The sequence below is a fragment of the Hyperoodon ampullatus genome (genome assembly GCF_949752795.1).
Source record: "Hyperoodon ampullatus genome assembly, chromosome: 8".
Classification (NCBI taxonomy): domain Eukaryota; kingdom Metazoa; phylum Chordata; class Mammalia; order Artiodactyla; family Ziphiidae; genus Hyperoodon; species Hyperoodon ampullatus.
In genome coordinates this window covers 16,237,497-16,254,510 of record NC_136921.1, presented here as the reverse complement: position 1 = coordinate 16,254,510, position 17,014 = coordinate 16,237,497, and the positions used below count along the sequence as shown (strand labels likewise).

At 43.8% G+C, this 17,014-nt stretch overlaps 1 protein-coding gene across 1 annotated transcript in view; it reads left to right on the top strand.

Annotated features, from left to right (window-relative positions):
- SGPP2 (sphingosine-1-phosphate phosphatase 2) overlaps positions 1-13,096 on the top strand; it is a gene marked incomplete at its 3' end in the record, with an annotated part of 124,455 nt that extends 111,359 nt beyond the window's left edge. The window contains exon 5 of the mRNA XM_079709969.1: positions 12,545-13,096. Coding sequence (XP_079566095.1) covers positions 12,545-13,096 — 552 coding nt within the window. The remainder of the gene's footprint in view (positions 1-12,544) is intronic.
- Between the last annotated feature and the right edge of the window lie 3,918 nt (positions 13,097-17,014).

The window sequence follows — 17,014 nt, the reverse complement described above, 5'->3', positions numbered from 1 at the left end:
GCTGATTCACTTTGTTATAAAGCAGAAACTAACACATTGTTGTAAAGCAACTATATTCCAATAAAGGTGTTAAAAAAAAAAATAGCAAGCAGTGAGGTGAACAAAGTATTATTCCTTCTATTATCCTCCAGCGCTTTGCCCCCAGAAGAGGTTTTCTACCTTATGTCCAAGTTCTGTATAATTTTTCTTATGCTTATAGAATACCATTTTCTGTTAAAGATGTCAACATGATTTCTAATGAAGGTTTAAATAGGCTCATTTTCCAAGTGGGCATTTATTATAACACAGCAGAAGGTGAAAGCTGGCATACCTTTTTCTACCTCCTATCTTTACTCCTGATCTCCAGCGGGTTTTCAGAATAACTGTAGATTTCCATGCCTAGTGATCCTTAGCCCCTGATTTGTGCTTGGATATCTGAGGTGGCTCAGAGAACAGGCATGACAGAGTGCCCACTCAAAGAGCTGTGAATATCGGGAGATTCTGCTGCTTACACTTACACCACGTGGCAAGGTAAATCTGCTTCCTGCTTTTGATTGATCCCTGTGGACGTTGGTGTGTTTCAATAGGAAATTAATATTTTTGAACTTGGGCATTCACTCTTTCTCCCCTATACATATGTTAATTACATAAGATGTAGGTTTCTCTCTGTAATCATTTATATTCATATTCATGAACAATGTTGCCTCCCTTTTACCATTTGGCTTCTATTGAACTCATCTGCATTATTCTGAGAAATTGAATGAATTGTGAGCTAGCATGGAAAAGTATCAGTATCCTGAGTGTATTAACTAGGAAACATTGATCTATAACTAAAAGTTATTTTCTAAAATAATTGTAGGGAGGGTTTGAGGGTTTTGGGGTTTTTTTTTAAGTTTGTTTTAATGTCAGAGTCTGCTTGCATTCAGAGCATTCACTGCATCTACAAAGAAGTCGGTCTTGGCTTTTACTCTCTGAAGGCAGCCAAGGGCAGAGAGGGCCCTTCACATTCTCAGCAGGGGACCTGGCAGAGTGGAAGATGCCAGAATCATCGAGTTCTCCGCATAAATAGTTCCAAGATCTGAATGCATTCTTTCCGAACAATTGAATGAATGGGTTTGTTCCCCCCTTCTTTCTGGTGAGCTAACCCTGTGTTGTTTTGGTCTGTTAAATAGCATTCTTCAGTGAAGATGTTTGGAGATAGAATGTAAATTTTCCCCTGTAAACCGCATATGGGAATGTGATATAGGGTCAGAGTTCACAACAGCTGGGAGTTCTCAGGGTTAGGGCTGCTGTTGAAATATCTAGAGATGTTTCCCAAAAGGAGGAGTGTTTCTGTTTGGCTCAGAATAAAAACACTATTTTATGTGTTAATATAGCATTCACTAAAATTTGTTCTGACGTTTGGGATAACTCCATTAGGATTCTTTCCTAAACACTTTAGATTGCCTGTCTTTATTATTATTTTCGGTAAAGAGGTATAATAAAGCTCAAGATTTTATCTGTATACTAACTTTTATAACTGAAAATGAGAATAGGTACAAAAATGAAAGGCATTTAGATCTTTCTGCATTTTAACTTTAGAAAAGGTTAGGTTCATGTAATGATTTTTTTCCCCAAATAATTTAAAAGGCTTCATTTAAACCTTGATGGTAACTTGAATTAAAGGTTTATTATGTTTCAATGTGATTTGTAGGGTAACACTGGCAACGCACCTTATATGCTTTTATTTTAAATGTTACTTACATCACGGAAGAATGGTATCTTGATTATCATGTAGATTCTTGGGGGCGTTTCATTTTTTTTTTTTTTTTTTTGCATGATGTGAAAACTTACAAGCATCAATTTGTTATTTCCATGCTCGTCTATTTTGAAACATTCTGATTTTAACATCCTGATTTTTTGCCTTGATTATATTTTATTATAAAAAAGGTGTTGACTAGAAAATTTAGAAAATATTTGCAAAGCATGGGGAAGATAATCATCATCTGTGATATCCAAACAGAAAAACTACTATTAATATTTTAGTCTCTTTCCTTCCGATATTTTATCCATGCATGCAAGTGTATATTTATATAGAATTAGGATCATCCTTTATGTAGAGTTTGTATTCTGCTTGATATTATCTCACTTATGGATACTTTGAAACCACAAAAAAGGTTGCAGAAATGTTTCTTTTCAAATGGAAAATGTTCCTGCTATGTTATTAAATAAGAAAGCAATATGTATTTTAAACTCATTTTTGGTGAAAACAACGTTATACCATGCCTGATTTATGTCTTTCCAGATTTTTCCTTATTACGATGTATGCTCCATTCTTTATGCTCTTTTTGCTTATTTGTGTTTTCTGATTGTTCTGTGGTGGAGCATGTGTTAGTTACTTTTTGGACTTCATCAGTATAGATTGAAATAACTCAAAAAGAATCATCCCTATCCAAAAACCTTTGTGAGTAGCTTCTTCTCTGATTATTTTCTTTCTTTCTTTCTTTGTCTTGGGGGGGTGCTGTGTTGGGTCTTCGTTGCCGCATGCAGGCTTTCTCTAGTTGTGGTGAGCCGGGGCTGCTCTTCATTGCGGTGCGTGGGCTTCTAATTGCAGTGGCTTCTCTTATTGCGGAGCACGGGCCCTAGAGCGCTCAGGCTTCAGTAGTTGTGGCACATTGGCTCAGTAGTTGTGGCTTGCGGGCTCTAGAGTGCAAGCTCAGTAGTTGTGGTGCATGGGCTTAGTTGCTCTGCGGCATGTGGGATCTTCCCGGACCAGGGCTCGAACCCGTGTCCCCTGCATTGGCAGGCGGATTCTTAACCACTGCGCCACCAGGAAGTCCCTCTCTGATTATTGTCTTAGAATAAATTCCTAGGAGTGGAATAACTGGGTCTAAGTGCTGAATATTTTGTGTGTGTTGTAGTCTAATTATGTTCTTCTTGGAAAGGAGTTTTAAATGTGTTTTTTGCAAAGTAAAGCACACTTATTCCACCATTTTTGCCCTCACTTCTTTTTTTTATCATGCTTTTTGCATCATTATCTTTTACCCATCTTCCATAGCGTTCCTACCTCCTTATAAACCACACACACTCTTCTCTCTCCACCGCCCCCCCCCCCACACACACAAATCCACCTTTTCTGGACAGAATTATCCTAGGGCTGGCTAGTGGCTCCACACGTCTGTACTGTGCTCTGTACACTGTCCTCTGCCCCTCAGCTCACCTTGGCCATTCCAGAGAACTGTGAACTCTTTTCCCTCTGGACCCATGCACTGTGCCAAACACATGTCTGTGCAGTTCCAAAGAAATCACCTCCTCATTTAGAACTTGCTAAAATCAAAACAGCAGATCCAATCCTGAGATGAAGATTTTGTGAGTTTTTCATTTCTGTGAATTAAGTAGCTTGAAAAAATTAGTGTAAAGAAGTTGTCCTTGAATTTTCAAGCACTCTGGTCCTTATTTTTTATTTTTATTATTTATTTTATTTTTGGCTGCGTTGGGTCTAAATTGCTGCACGTGAGCGGGGGCTACTCTCTGTTGCGGTGCACAGGCTTCTCATTGCGGTGGCTTCTCTTGTTGCGGAGCACAGGCTCTAGACGCGCGGGCTTCAGTAGTCGTGGCTCGTGGGCTCTAGAGCACAGGCTCAGTAGTTGTGGCGCACGGGCTTAGTTGCTCTGCGGCATGTGGGGTCTTCCAGAACCAGGACCCAAACCCATGTCCCCTGCATTGGCAGGCGGATTCTTAACCACTGCACCACCAGGAAAACCCTCATCCTTATTTTTTAGGAGCTGTTTAGAATAAGTTTATTATTAGAAACATAGAGCCCCAAATGAGAAGGTTCATTAGAAATGGTTCAAGTATTTTTATTACAAAAGTACCTAAATTGGGCTTCCCTGGTGGCGCAGTGGTTGAGAGTCCGCCTGCGGATGCAGGGGACACGGGTTCGTGCCCCGGTCCGGGAAGATCCCACACGCCGCGGAGCGGCTGGGCCCGTGAGCCGTGGCTGCTGAGCCTGCGCGTCCGGAGCCTGTGCTCCGCAACGGGTGAGGCCACAACAGTGAGAGGCCCGCGTACTGCAAAAAAAAACCTGAATTGTCTTTATTACAATGCCACCTTTTATGGCTAAAAATCCAACTGTGTGGCTAGAAGGAAAAATCTGTACAGCAGCAGCCATGTTGGCCAAAATTACTTTCGCCTCAAATGCTAGGGCTGTGGACCAAAATTGTCTCATCTCTTGATGCACTGAAGAGGAACAGAATTAGTTTATGATTAATATTCCAACCATATGTCCAGGAATTTGGTAACTGCAGTTACAAAGGAAGACAGAGGGAAGGAAGGAAGGCACATTTTCTTTTATGTATGGTAACAATGGGTTTTAAATATTATGGATATTCCGGAAAGAGAAAGGCATTAAATTCTCCTAATCTGTGTAACTGAATATCTGCTACCTGTTAGGCACTGTGCTAGGAGCTTTGAGGAATAATGTCAAGTTGCAAGAGAACTTCCTCCTTGCTGATCAGACTGTCATAATCAACTCAGGAGAAAAGCATGTGGACACATAACTACAGCAAAGGCAATTTAAGAGAGGGGCTTTTTGGATGGACCTAGAGACTGTCATACAGAGTGAAGTTAAGTCAGAAAGAGAAAAACAAATATCGTATATTAACGCATATATGTGGAACCTAGAAAAATGGTACAGATGAACCGGTTTGCGGGGCAGATATAGAGACACAGATGTAGAGAACAAACGTATGGACAACAAGGGGAGCAAGCAGCGGGAGGGTGTGTGTGTATGATAAATTGGGAGACTGGGATTGACATATATACACTAATGTGTATAAAATGGATAACTAATAAGAACCTGCTGTATAAAAAAATAAATAAAATTAAAAGAAAAAAAAGAGAGGGGCTTTTTGAGTGCTGTTAAACAAGTGCCTTTACATTCAGTTCAGGCACAGGTTATTTCCAACTGTGGAGGTACAGGAAGATATTCTGGAAAGGAAGTAGCTTTTGAGCTGAGCCTTAGATGAGCTGATAAGATCTTGATAGATAGAGATGGTTAAAATGTGCCATACATAAAAGGAACGTAAAACTATGATAAAATTGTGCAAGGCATATTTGGGAAAAGCAAGTAGACCTATCTGACTGGTGTGGAATGTTCAAATGGGAAAGGAGTGAGAGAAAACCCTGGAATGGTAGGTTAATTAAACCCATATGAAGCAGGACTCAGTCCGTCGAGAGGTTGGTATTTCTCAGAGTCGTTTCTGTTTAGACTCACTACATCAGCATTATGTTGAGGTGTTAAAATGCAGGCTCCTGGGCCACACGGCAGATCAGAATCAGAGGGCAGTCCTCTGAACTCTACATCTTAAAAATTGTCCTAAGTGATTCCAATGCACACTAAAATTGGCAAACATTGGTTATTGAAACAGCAACCAGGAAGGTGGTCAGTGAATGCTGTGGGTAGGAGACTGGCTGGCAGGCAGGGAACTGAAGGTCTGGGTTGGGGAGTGGGCATTCAGAGGTGACGGCAGGAGCTAGTGAATGAAGAAGGGGGGGGTCTGTGACTGCTGGTCAGAGGTAGTGAGAGGAAGTCATTCGGACTCTGAGCTTCTGCAACCAGGGAGCCTGGGGGTGGGGGGTCGTCCATCAACAGAAATATGTATAAGTAATGAATTTCTCTGAGCCCTACAGGGTCACTCTGAACCAATAGTCCTCTGCCAAATTGTGTTTAACCCCTACAGAAATGGGGGCGTTAAACACAGTTCAACCCTAACAGAAATGCCCACATGAAAACTGTCTTGACTTTGCAAAAGGAGTCTCACATCTGCTCAGGAACCAGTCCGAGCCCCTAGCACCACGGTTGGCCTGTCGGACGCCATGATGTGAAGATAACATTGCTGGGTCCCTTGCTCTCTGCCCAGGCTGTGACCTTGAGCATCTTGGTCTTGCCCGCTGCCCTCCAGGCCCAGCAGCTTTCTGATGTTGTCCCACCAGCAGGTCTAGGATATGCTGTTGTTGCTCTGAGTTCTGCAGTCCCTGCCCCATCAGCATCCTTCCCTGCTGATCTGCGTGTCACCAGTGACTCTTTGGCTGCTTCACCAGGCAAAGCAGATCTGTGCCCATGACTCTAATTCAAGGGCCACAGTGGATGATACAGATGCTCTACCTTTGTCATGGTGTCATAAAGTGCCCACGTGGGGCACTGTGGCCTGGAGGTATGAGGCAGAATGGGTTCCTCCCTTTGGAGAGCCCTCTGCCAGAAGGGTCTCCAGGCAGCATTCTTTTTTTTTGCGGTACGCGGGCCTCTCACCCCTGTGGCCTCTCCCGCTGCGGAGCACAGGCTCTGGACGTGCAGGCTCAGCGGCCATGGCTCACGGGCCCAGCCGCTCCGCGGCATGTGGGATCTTCCTGGACCGGGGCACGAACCCGTGTCCCCTGCATCGGCAGGGGGACTCTCAACCACTGCACCACCAGGGAAGCCCCAGGCAGCATTCTTTAGCTCTGTGTTTTGCAGATGGAGGCAAAATGACTCTTCCATCCTCTCTGACTTCCTCAGGGCTCAGACTCGAGTTCAGTGGGGCTGCCAGGAGACACTCGGAGTGGCAGAACCTCGTCTCCCCACTGAGAAAGTAGAGGCTTGTGTGGGGTATCGAGTTCATTGTGCCTGGCCCTGCCCCTCCCCTCAAACTGTGTGTTCCTTTAACACTCACAGAAAGACGCCCTCAGTCCTCAGCAGGTGATGCTTCGGCAGGTCAGTCGCATGCCCCCATCACCATATATGCCCAATCCCCTGGGGAGGACACCACTAGACTCATCTCAGATCCCCACTTCGTATGGGGAATTGAAAGGCAGATCCTGTTTGGAAGAGGAGAGACCGAATTTTTTTCACTTAATTTTTTAGAGTAGGCAGTACCTTTATGTGATATAAAATTCAAAAAGGGGAATCCCCTGGTGGTCCGGTGGTTAGGACTCCACGCTTCCACTGTAGGGGGCCCGGGTTTGATCCCCGGTCAGGGAACTAAGATCCTGCAAGCCGCGTGGCGTGGTCAAAAAAAAAAAATTCAAAAGGTACACAGGGGTATCCTGTGAAAAGCCTCCTTGCCAGCTGCATCCCCTGCCATTCAAGTGAACCTGTTTGTGTATCATGTAAAAATGTATCCATGTATTCTACCACCGTTGTAACAATGGAAAATGGTAGCATACTATACGTATTGTTCAGTACCATGTGTTTTAAACTTCCACATCAGAGCTTCCTCATCCTTTTTACAGCTGCAGAGTATTCCATTGTATGAATATACCACGCTTAGATTTAACTGCCCTCTCTAGGTAGAGCTTGGCATTTTTCCAGGGTCCTGCTATTACAAACAATAGTACAATGGACAGCTTGTAAATACAGACACAGGCAGGTGTATCTCTATGGTCAAGACCTAGAGTGAGATTGTTGGTCAGAGGTTATATGAATGTGTAATTTTTAAAAATATTGCCAGGTTCCTCCCCATAAGGATTGTGCCGTTTTGCATTCATATGATCGAGAGACAAGAGTCCCTTTGCCCCAACTACTGTTTCATCAACAGAATACGGTCAAACTTCTGGAGTTTGTTAATGCTGATAGGTGAGGGGTACATTCTCAGTGGTTTGTGGGGCAGGGGAAGGAGGGCGGGGTCACGCTGGAACCTCTGGGTTTCCAGAGCACTGGTTCACACACAGCACACACAACACTGTTATTTAGAGAAAACAAAAGAGGCCACCAGCTTTTTTATTTTTGTTTAAAATGTCATTTTTTATTTTATTTTTTTTAAATGAACAAACAGTGAAATTGATTTTGCTTTGGGTGTATAGTTCTCTGGATTTTAACACTGGGATAGATCTGAGTAACCACCACCGCAACACAGAATGGCTCCATCACCCCAAAAAAGTCCCCCATGTTCTCCCTTTGTAGTCACACCCTCCCCCTGCCCCTAGACCCTGGCAACCACTGATCTGTTCCCCATCCCTGTAGTTCTGTCTTTTAGAGAATGTCATATAAATAGAACCACACAGCATGTAACCCTTGGAGACTGGCTTTTTCCATTCAGCATAATTTCCTGGATATTTCATCAAAGCTGTTGCCTGCATCAGTAGTTTGTTGTTTTTTATTGCTGAGAAGTATTCCATTGTATGAAAGTAGCACAGTTTGTTTACCCCTTGAATGACATTGGGTTTTTTTTTTTTTTTTTTTCCAGTTCTGGGTGATTATTAATAGAACTGCTGTAAACATTTGTGTACTGATTTTTGTGTGAATGTAAATTTTAATTTCTCTTCAGCATAGCTTAATTTCCACTTCTTATTATGAGTAAGTTTAGGTATATTTTATATGTTTAAGAAGCATTCATATTTCTTTTCCTATAAAGTGCTCATTTCCTTTACTCATTTTTCATTTTGGTGACTTTTATCTTAGACAAGTTGGTTTGGGGGTGCTGACAGGACGTCTGAATGAAAATGTCTAGCTTTCAGTTTAAAGAGGCAGGACTAAAGTTTGAGAGAAACGCCTGGAGACATAGTTGTTTTTTTTTCTTTTGTACTTCGCTTTTTTACTTTTTTATTGTTGCATAGTATTCCACTCAATGACTATACAATAGCTTATTTGACCAGTTTTTTAAAGTTAATTTTTATTGGAGCATCTAAACAGAGGCATTTCCACAGACTGTGTCTTCAGGCTCTGCATGTTTTTCTCTGTTGAAAAGTTTGTGTAGGTCCATGGCCTCATCTTTCCATTCTTTACCAGTGTAACACTCAAATCTGTGTCTCCAATGTTGTGCAGCAGAAACTAACACAACATAGAAACTACACAAACTATTCAACAGAGAAAAGCACGCAGAGCCTGAAGACAGAATCTGTGAAAATGCCTGTCTAGGATCTATTAGGATCTACAGGAGGAAACCAAGAAAGAGACTTCTTAGAGGTCAGAGAAGAGCCAAGATGGTGTAGGGTAATATTAATAAATGCTGAATATTAAAGGTCTGCTAAGTGAAGGGTGTCAGTCCACAGGGCCCAGTGTTCAGAAGGAGAAAGAACATCTCTTTCCAAGAGTTCCAAGCAAAACCCGCACAATTTTGTCTGATTGGACTGGAGTAGGTCACATGACCACCCCTGCACCAATCACAGTGACCAGGAGATACAGTGCACTGATTGGCCTACCTAGGTCATGTGCTCCAACTCCATAATTTTCCAGAACTTCATGGATCCCCAGGGGGAGGTATGAGGCTATTGGGTCAAAGACAGATGCTGAAGAAACAACCAGCAAATGTCTAGTAAGTGGCCTTTGAGAATGGTGTATCATCTAAGTCTAGGTTGACAGCACTTGTGTTTCAAGGTGCAGAAGTGGAGATGACAGGTGTAGAAAATTCAATTCAAGAGTTTGGCCCAAGTTTTGGTAACCAGGAAACTTAAATGAAGGATTGTTCCTTTTATTTTCCAAAAATAAAGTAACATTCGTGCACAATCATAGCACAGGAGAAGGTCATGGGGAGAAAGATCATGGAGACTGTGAAGCCTGAGGGATATTTGAAGAGAAGGATGATGGCGGAAGTAAGAACAGGTAAAGCCCAGGTGCCACATGAAGGACAACATGCAGCGACACAAGGCTTTCCCCAACTCTTGCCCCTCTCCTATGTGTTCTCCTCACTGCAGTCAGAAACTCTTGTCATGTTGGTACCCAATGAGAGCAACATCAGTGGCTTCATGTTGCTCCCTGGATGCAGGCTTTAGGAAGCGGACTGGACTCTAGGGCCCTGTGGGAAGTGTCTCCTACCTGTGTTTACTCTTTACTCTCCAGCCCGAAGGGACCATCAAGATCCACAGGCTTATCCCTTTCCCTCATAAACAACAGTAATCCTCTGTCTCTCCACTAAGCTGTAAGCTCTGCCTAGGTGTGGCTGTGATTGTTTGGCTCAGACTGGATCCTCTAGCACTGTGTCTGGCATATAGCAGGCACTCACACATGGGCACTGGAAGGAAGAATGGATGCCCTCTAATCTGTGACATTTGCTGAAGCCTCAGTGTTTATTTCTAAGGTCTGATTCTCACCCACTGTTCACTCAAATCAGATGTCATTTTATTAGAAACTAAACAAGAGAAATAATGAATGAAGCTATTAGGAAAAAAAAAAACCTAAGCCTTTAGAATTCTATTTTATGTTTATATGAAAAAAAAAGTGGGGCTTCCCTGGTGGCGCAGTGGTTGAGAGTCCGCCTGCCGATGCAGGGGACGCGGGTTCGTGCCCCGGTCCGGGAAGATCCCACATGCCGCGGAGCGGCTGGGCCCGTGAGCCATGGCCGCTGAGCCTGCGTGTCCGGAGCCTGTGCTCCGCAACGGGAGAGGCCACAACAGTGAGAGGCCCGCGTACCACACACACACAAAAAAAGTGGAAGGCAACATGCCAAAATATAGACGGCGTTAACTGTAGGTGGTGGAAATAAGGATCTATTTTTTTTTTTCTTATACTTTTCAGTGCTTTCCAGTTTTTCCACAATGCATGTGTTTTACTTTTTGGTGTTTCCCAGATTTTCCAATACATTGAGGAAAGTGTTTCAATTTTCCAATGGTAAACTTTCAAAGAAATCTATGTGAAACTTTGTAACAAAACCACAGTAAGCTCCTCATTCTCTGACTTAGATGTATTCATCTCTTGGTTACATTAAGAATTCACCTTATTTGTATGGAAATATGTTAATATAAACGTTTCAGACATTACATGAAATTTCTAAAAATCTTATGTTCTGGTATAATGTTATAAGTCATAATTCTAGTTATTACTTTAAAATGTATATCTCAGAAATAACTAAATTTCCTTGTCAATTGCATTATTATGAACTTTCATCAAATCTTTAACCGTGGTCATTTTTAAGTCTTTTGTCACTTACAGACAGTTCTGGGTGTACTCTAATGCTTTTGCGAAAATGTTCCTATAAAAGGGTTTCATCTTAAAGGAATTCATGCAAAAGACTCTGACAAGTACAGGTTTCTGGTAACTGACTATACTGCTGAACTGAATGAATAAGCATTTTCAGAACTCTAATGGAAAACTGATGAATTCATAAAAGATCAAGATTAAAAAAAATAATTACACGAGACTGAGTGAACTGATGAGGATGATTATAGTTTTTGTGACTTTGTTTGAATAATAATAAAAAAAATCCCACAGGGACTCAGAGGCAAAAAATATACAAATCAATTTTCACTGCAAAGTAAAGGAGCTGTTACAGTGGAGGATTACTGGACTGAATGTCAATATTATGACATAGTATGAGTGTGTTTCATGTTTGGTAATTGCAATCATTGTTGCTTTTGTTGTGGCCATCCATTTACAATGCTTGGTGTCAGTTCATTTATCTCTTGTAAAAGTAAAATACAGTGTGTGAGAAAAAAAAAATTCACCTAATGAATTTTGCTGCGAGAACGCTAAAGGAAGAAGAAAGTGGATGACATTAAGGAGTTAAAAATATTTTAAACAGGAGTTTAAGGAAAGAAACAAGCAGGGAGGGAGAGAAAGAGGAAAAAATAGGGAAGGCGGGAGGGTCAGAGGAAGCAAGAAAGAAAACCAGACTCTAAAATGTAAAGAAGGATTGATTAAATCAAGCATGGTGCATGCACCCAGTGAAATCTGTACACTATTTGAAATTCTGTCTCTGAAGACAGAGTGGTAGTACCCAGACGGGCATGGCGGAGCTTCGGCACCACCACATCTACAGCATCTTCTCAAACCACCCCAAATAAACGCGATCCATAAGTAATGACGGTGTGCTTGCTAGGAAGTGGCTCCCGAAGCAGCCAGCTTCCTGCTCCAGCCAGCTGCAGCCCCGACCCCTGCCTGCCAAGAAAGGATGACGCCACCTCTGTGAAGATCATGACAACCCTTGTGATATAAGATGAAATCAAAAATAATAGAGGGCTTCCCTGGTGGCGCAGTGGTTGAGAGTCCGCCTGCCGATGCAGGGGACACGGGTTCGTGCCCCAGTCCGGGAAAATCCCACATGCCGCAGAGCGGCTGGGCCCGTGAGCCATGGCCGCTGAGCCTGCGTGTCCGGAGCCTGTGCTCCGCAACGGGAGAGGCCACAACAGAGAGAGGCCCGCATACCACACACACACAAAAAAAATAAAAATACATTGAAGAGAATTCCCTGGCGGTCCGGTGGTTAGGACTCAGCACTTTCACTCCCATCGCCTGAGTTTGGTCCCTAGTTGGGGAACTAAGATCCTGCAAGCTGTGTGGCGCAGCCAAAACAAGTTTTTTTAAAGTACAGAATTCAAAAAAAATAATAATAATAGATTGAAGGAACAGTGTGATTATAGCTATGCATTAAGAAAATAATTTATTCCAAAAGACAGAAAAACTGGAAGAAAAGACATAGCATGAATAGTGTGACTGTGGTTTGTATTTTTCCTATTTTCAAATGTCTACAACTGTACCTTTTAAAAATATGTATTATAAAATAAAACAATATAAAAATTGTATTTTAAATGTCAAATCAATTATATTTGCATCAAAATTATACCTGTATACAGGGGAGCACTCATTTGACTTACATCACCCTTTTCTCTCCCTCAGGATGTGCTGGGTGGCATCCTGATCACCGCCATCCTCATCGTCCTCACCTACCCCGCCTGGACCCTTATCGATCGCTTGGACTCAGCCAGCCCCCTCTTCCCTGTGTGTGTCCTGGTGGTGCCATTCTTCCTGTGTTACAATTACCCCGTGTCTGATTACTACAGCCCAACCAGAGCGGACACCACTACCATCATGGCTGCCGGGGCCGGGGTGACCATAGGATTTTGGATCAACCATTTTTTCCAGCTCGTGTCCAAGCCCACGGGATCTCCCCCTGTTCTTCGGAACATCCCACCGCTCACCAGCAACCTGTTAGTTTTGGGTCTGACCAAGTTTACTGTGGGAATTGTGCTGATTCTCCTGGTTCGTCAACTTGTACAAAATCTCTCGCTGCAAGTGTTGTACTCCTGGTTCAAGGTGGTCACCAGAAACAAGGAGGCCAGGCGGAGGCTGGAGATTGAAGTGCCTTACAAGTTTGTCACCTACACGTCAGTTGGCATCTGTGCTACCACCTTCGTGCCAATGCTACACAGGTTTCTGGGATTACTGTGAGCCTCAAGTGGTCGGAAATTAGCTCACTGGACATGAGAGCAAGACGTCAAAAAGTTGTTGAGTGGGGAAGTTTTGACAACACATTTTTCTTTAAAAAAAAAAAATTCCCTAAGTCACATGTCTGTTTTGCTGATACCTGAGATAAATGTTGCTGCTTTATGGAAGGAAAAATGGTCTCACGGTGACCACTAGCCTGTAAGAGTCATGTTGCAGATGAAGCCAGGCAAACCCACATCTGAGTTCTTTAAGGCGCCCCACCCTGTCCATTACTTGGACTTTGGACCAGTCCTGGGCTGGCAGGAGTTGTGGCCTGGCTTAGGAACGGCCACAAGCGCCCCCGGGTTCTGGAGAGCCTACAGAGAAGGGCATGATCCAGGAGGCTGGACGTCGGGCGTTCCTTTTCAGCTGTGACCTTGCCCAGCGCTGAGTCTCATTTCCAAAACTGGAATGTTGGTCCAAGAGAAAGGGTGGCGCCACGTGAAACTGCATTCCCTGGACAGGATGACTTTCTTGTCATGATGATCACATCAGACAGTGCCTGCTTGTGGGGAAAGAGCTCTGTGAACCTCGCTGGGAAGCATGAAAGGCAGGGGCAAAGCTGGCGAGGCCACAGGCACGAGCCTGCTTTCCTTATGCATCCTGGTCTCTGTCGGGTGCATACTGAATAGGGATCCTCTCCCCCTCGTTTGTACACTTTGCAGGATTCCAGGCACCATTTCTATCTTCTTCTGACCCATGAACCCAACTGGCTGCTCCCTTCTCACCTCATCTGCGTCCCTCTGAGTGTCCTGCTCTCTCCTGCATCAGAGTGACTTGGGACAAGCCCTCTGCCCTTCTTCAGCTTTTTTGCTTCCTTACAAACTGGGAAGACAGTGTCGTCGGTCTGTGAAAGTGGATCAGTAGAAGAACAGATGAACACAATCCTTCCTGGGGCCTGACACAGAGGGAATAGGCCTCCCTCCCTGACACTGTTCCTCCACTTAGTTACTTTTCCTAAATCTGTTTTCTCATCTGAATAGAATCAGCCGCTCCCTTTCCATCTTCCCACCTCTTTCTTACCTCTTGGCAATTTTAAGGGTAATTAATGCAAGAACATCAGCCTCTCTTAGGAAAACAAGCCAACCAAATACAACACCCTTTAAATCTGGGAGAGCCTTAGACTTAGGAAGGTGGTCATTATGCAGACAACCCCCTGCAGGGTCTCCTCTTCAGTTCTTAAGAATGAGGATGAACAGGTATCAACAATGTTCTTAAAAGTGAGTATCAACATGTAATTAACACAGTGTCTTCTAAGGGTCGTGCCTGAGCTGCTGAAGCCAACGATTTATAACCCTCATGCATCCTCACCATGCACACACTTTGGGGGAAAATTAGCCTGCCTGGAGAGTTAAGCCTTTACCTCTGCATCCAGTGTGAAAACTGAACACCTGTTTCTCCTGATTTTGAATAAGCACCCTGGCCTTTTGGTTGTGATGATCTTTAGTATTTGACTTAATGCTCCAGTTTGTTGAAAAGAATAATTGTAAGACATCCTGTTTTTCCTTCAAATTCTTTTTTTTTTTTTTTTAATTTATTTTTGGCTGTGTTGGGTCTTCGTTTCTGTGCGAGGGCTTTCTTTAGTTGTGGCAAGCGCGGGCCTCTCACTATCGCGGCCTCTCTTGTTGCGGAGCACAAGCTCCAGACGCGCAGGCTCAGTAGTTGTGGCTCACGGGCCTAGTTGCTCCGCGGCATGTGGGATCCTCCCAGACCAGGGCTCGAACCCGTGTCCCCTGCATTGGCAGGCAGGTTCTCAACCACTGCGCCACTAGGGAAGCCCCTCCTCTGACATTTTTCATAGTTAGAAGGCAGGGGTCAAAATGACCTGCCGTTTGCCTGTTTTTAGATCCTACTCTGACCAGTATTTGTGGCACCGTGATGGGGAGATGCCCCAGCTCACGGGCACCCCTGCCCTAGGCCGCCCCACAATGCAGTGCATGGGGCACTTCCCTGTACCTCCGACCCCACAGGCTGCCAAACCCGAGGTCACAGTGCTAGCTAATATTTACGCGAAATGATTTTAGTTGATGTCTCTGAAGCCAACCAGCAAAAGGATCAGTCTTTTCCACTTGTATCTTTTGAGAAGGGCCATAATTATTGTCACAGCAATGGGTGTGGGTGATTCATTTGTGTGTGTGTACATTTTACTGCTGTCCTTTCGTTTTAAGTCCCAACAATAGGATTGCGATCAGCTGTATTATATAGTTAAGGCTGTATTTACACAATTTGGATTGAGGATGAATATGTTAGCCACAGCTCGCTAAGGAAAGACCCATGGATTTGTCATGGTTGGTCGCTTTTCAAAGTCTCTTGCTATAGCATCTGAAGAATAAAATGTGCATATTGGTGAGGCCAAGCTTAGTTTTTCAGCCAGTTTCCGTGGCTTAGAAACTGGTTGGAAAAGTCCTTACCTGATTCAAACCGCAGCTTGGCCAGTCCTTTTCATTCACTTCACACAGCGCTTCACTGTTAGACCCTCACACCCTCTCCCTCTCTCTCACACACACACACCCCACTTGCCCCTTCAAAGACTATGCCTTCTGTCTCTGACCTTTGGATTTTCTCTCTGGGGAAAGACTGCCCCCTGCTGGCTCGCGTCAGGCTCGGTCCAGAGCCTCTCTCTTGAGCCAGAGTCCTGGAGATGAAGAGTTTCAGAATCCAGCTCACCGTGATGTATCCAATCTAAGCTTAGGACCTGCGGTCTGGCCAGTCCTGAACTTGGAAATGGTGACAGCAGAGCCCTCGGGGTCGTTGGCCCCTCCAGGAAGAACACACGCCCTGTTCCTGGTGGTCCTCATCCTGCCCCCAGCCCACCACCTCTCTGGACCAGGACATCATCCTGTGACTGTCATTTTAAACAGCCATCATCTCAGGCCAGCTTTGCTCGGACTTGCACCATAACAGAATATGCAAAAGAAAAACGCAGATCAGACCATGAACTAAAAACCCTAAACAGCTGAAATCGTCCCTCCACGTGCCTGCAGATCACAGTGTAGCACAGGATTTTCTTGCCCAAATAGGCGACTCATGCTTCCCGAGTGTAACCAAAGCATGTGGTGTTTCGGGGCCATAGGCTCCGGGTTTCTATTTTGGAAACTTTCAGCTGTCTTGCTTATGTACCATATGTAAATTTATTCTTTTTAAAATAAAATCATTTTTCTTTAAGATTTATTAAATGCTTTAAAAGCCAGTGTTCTGCTACCTTGGAATTTTTTTTCCTAGATCTTTTTCCCCCAGATCCTCAGGGTTCATGCGACCTAAGTTGAAAAGAGGCGACAAAAATAAACAGGAGGCTGTACAATTCTCTATCGCTGTCATGATTCAGTCACGTGCAAATGTTGGTGAGCATCATAGCAGCCACAGGTGATGAACAGGAAGTAAGGGGTAAGATTGCATGCTTAATTACCCTCCTTCAACTCCTTGATACTAAAGAGCATCCTCTTACCATACTTAGAGATAAATGTCACTATGTATTGACAGGTAAATGTTAAAGGTGAGGCTGGTAAAGGTAAGTAAAACAGATGAGTATGTTTTACAGATGAGTATGTTGTCTGCTGAACAAAACGGACATGACCGCATTTCATATTCACATCATTGCAACGATATGCTCTGCCTTTAAGCGTCCCTTGCTATTTGAAATGGTGCCAAAAGCTGATGACGCTCTTATTTGCAAGGCTGAGGCTAGGACCTATTTGTGCCTTGAATGCTGTGTATTTCATGATACCTAATATGCTGCATACTTGAGGCCGGATGAGACCTCATCTGCCCTGTGGAGTTCTCTCCAGAGAGAGGAGACTCAGGCTCAGAAAATTACAATCCAAGACCCAAAGTGTTAAGGCTGTAGGGAAGAGATAACTTTGTAGTGTGAATTGAGAAGAGGGA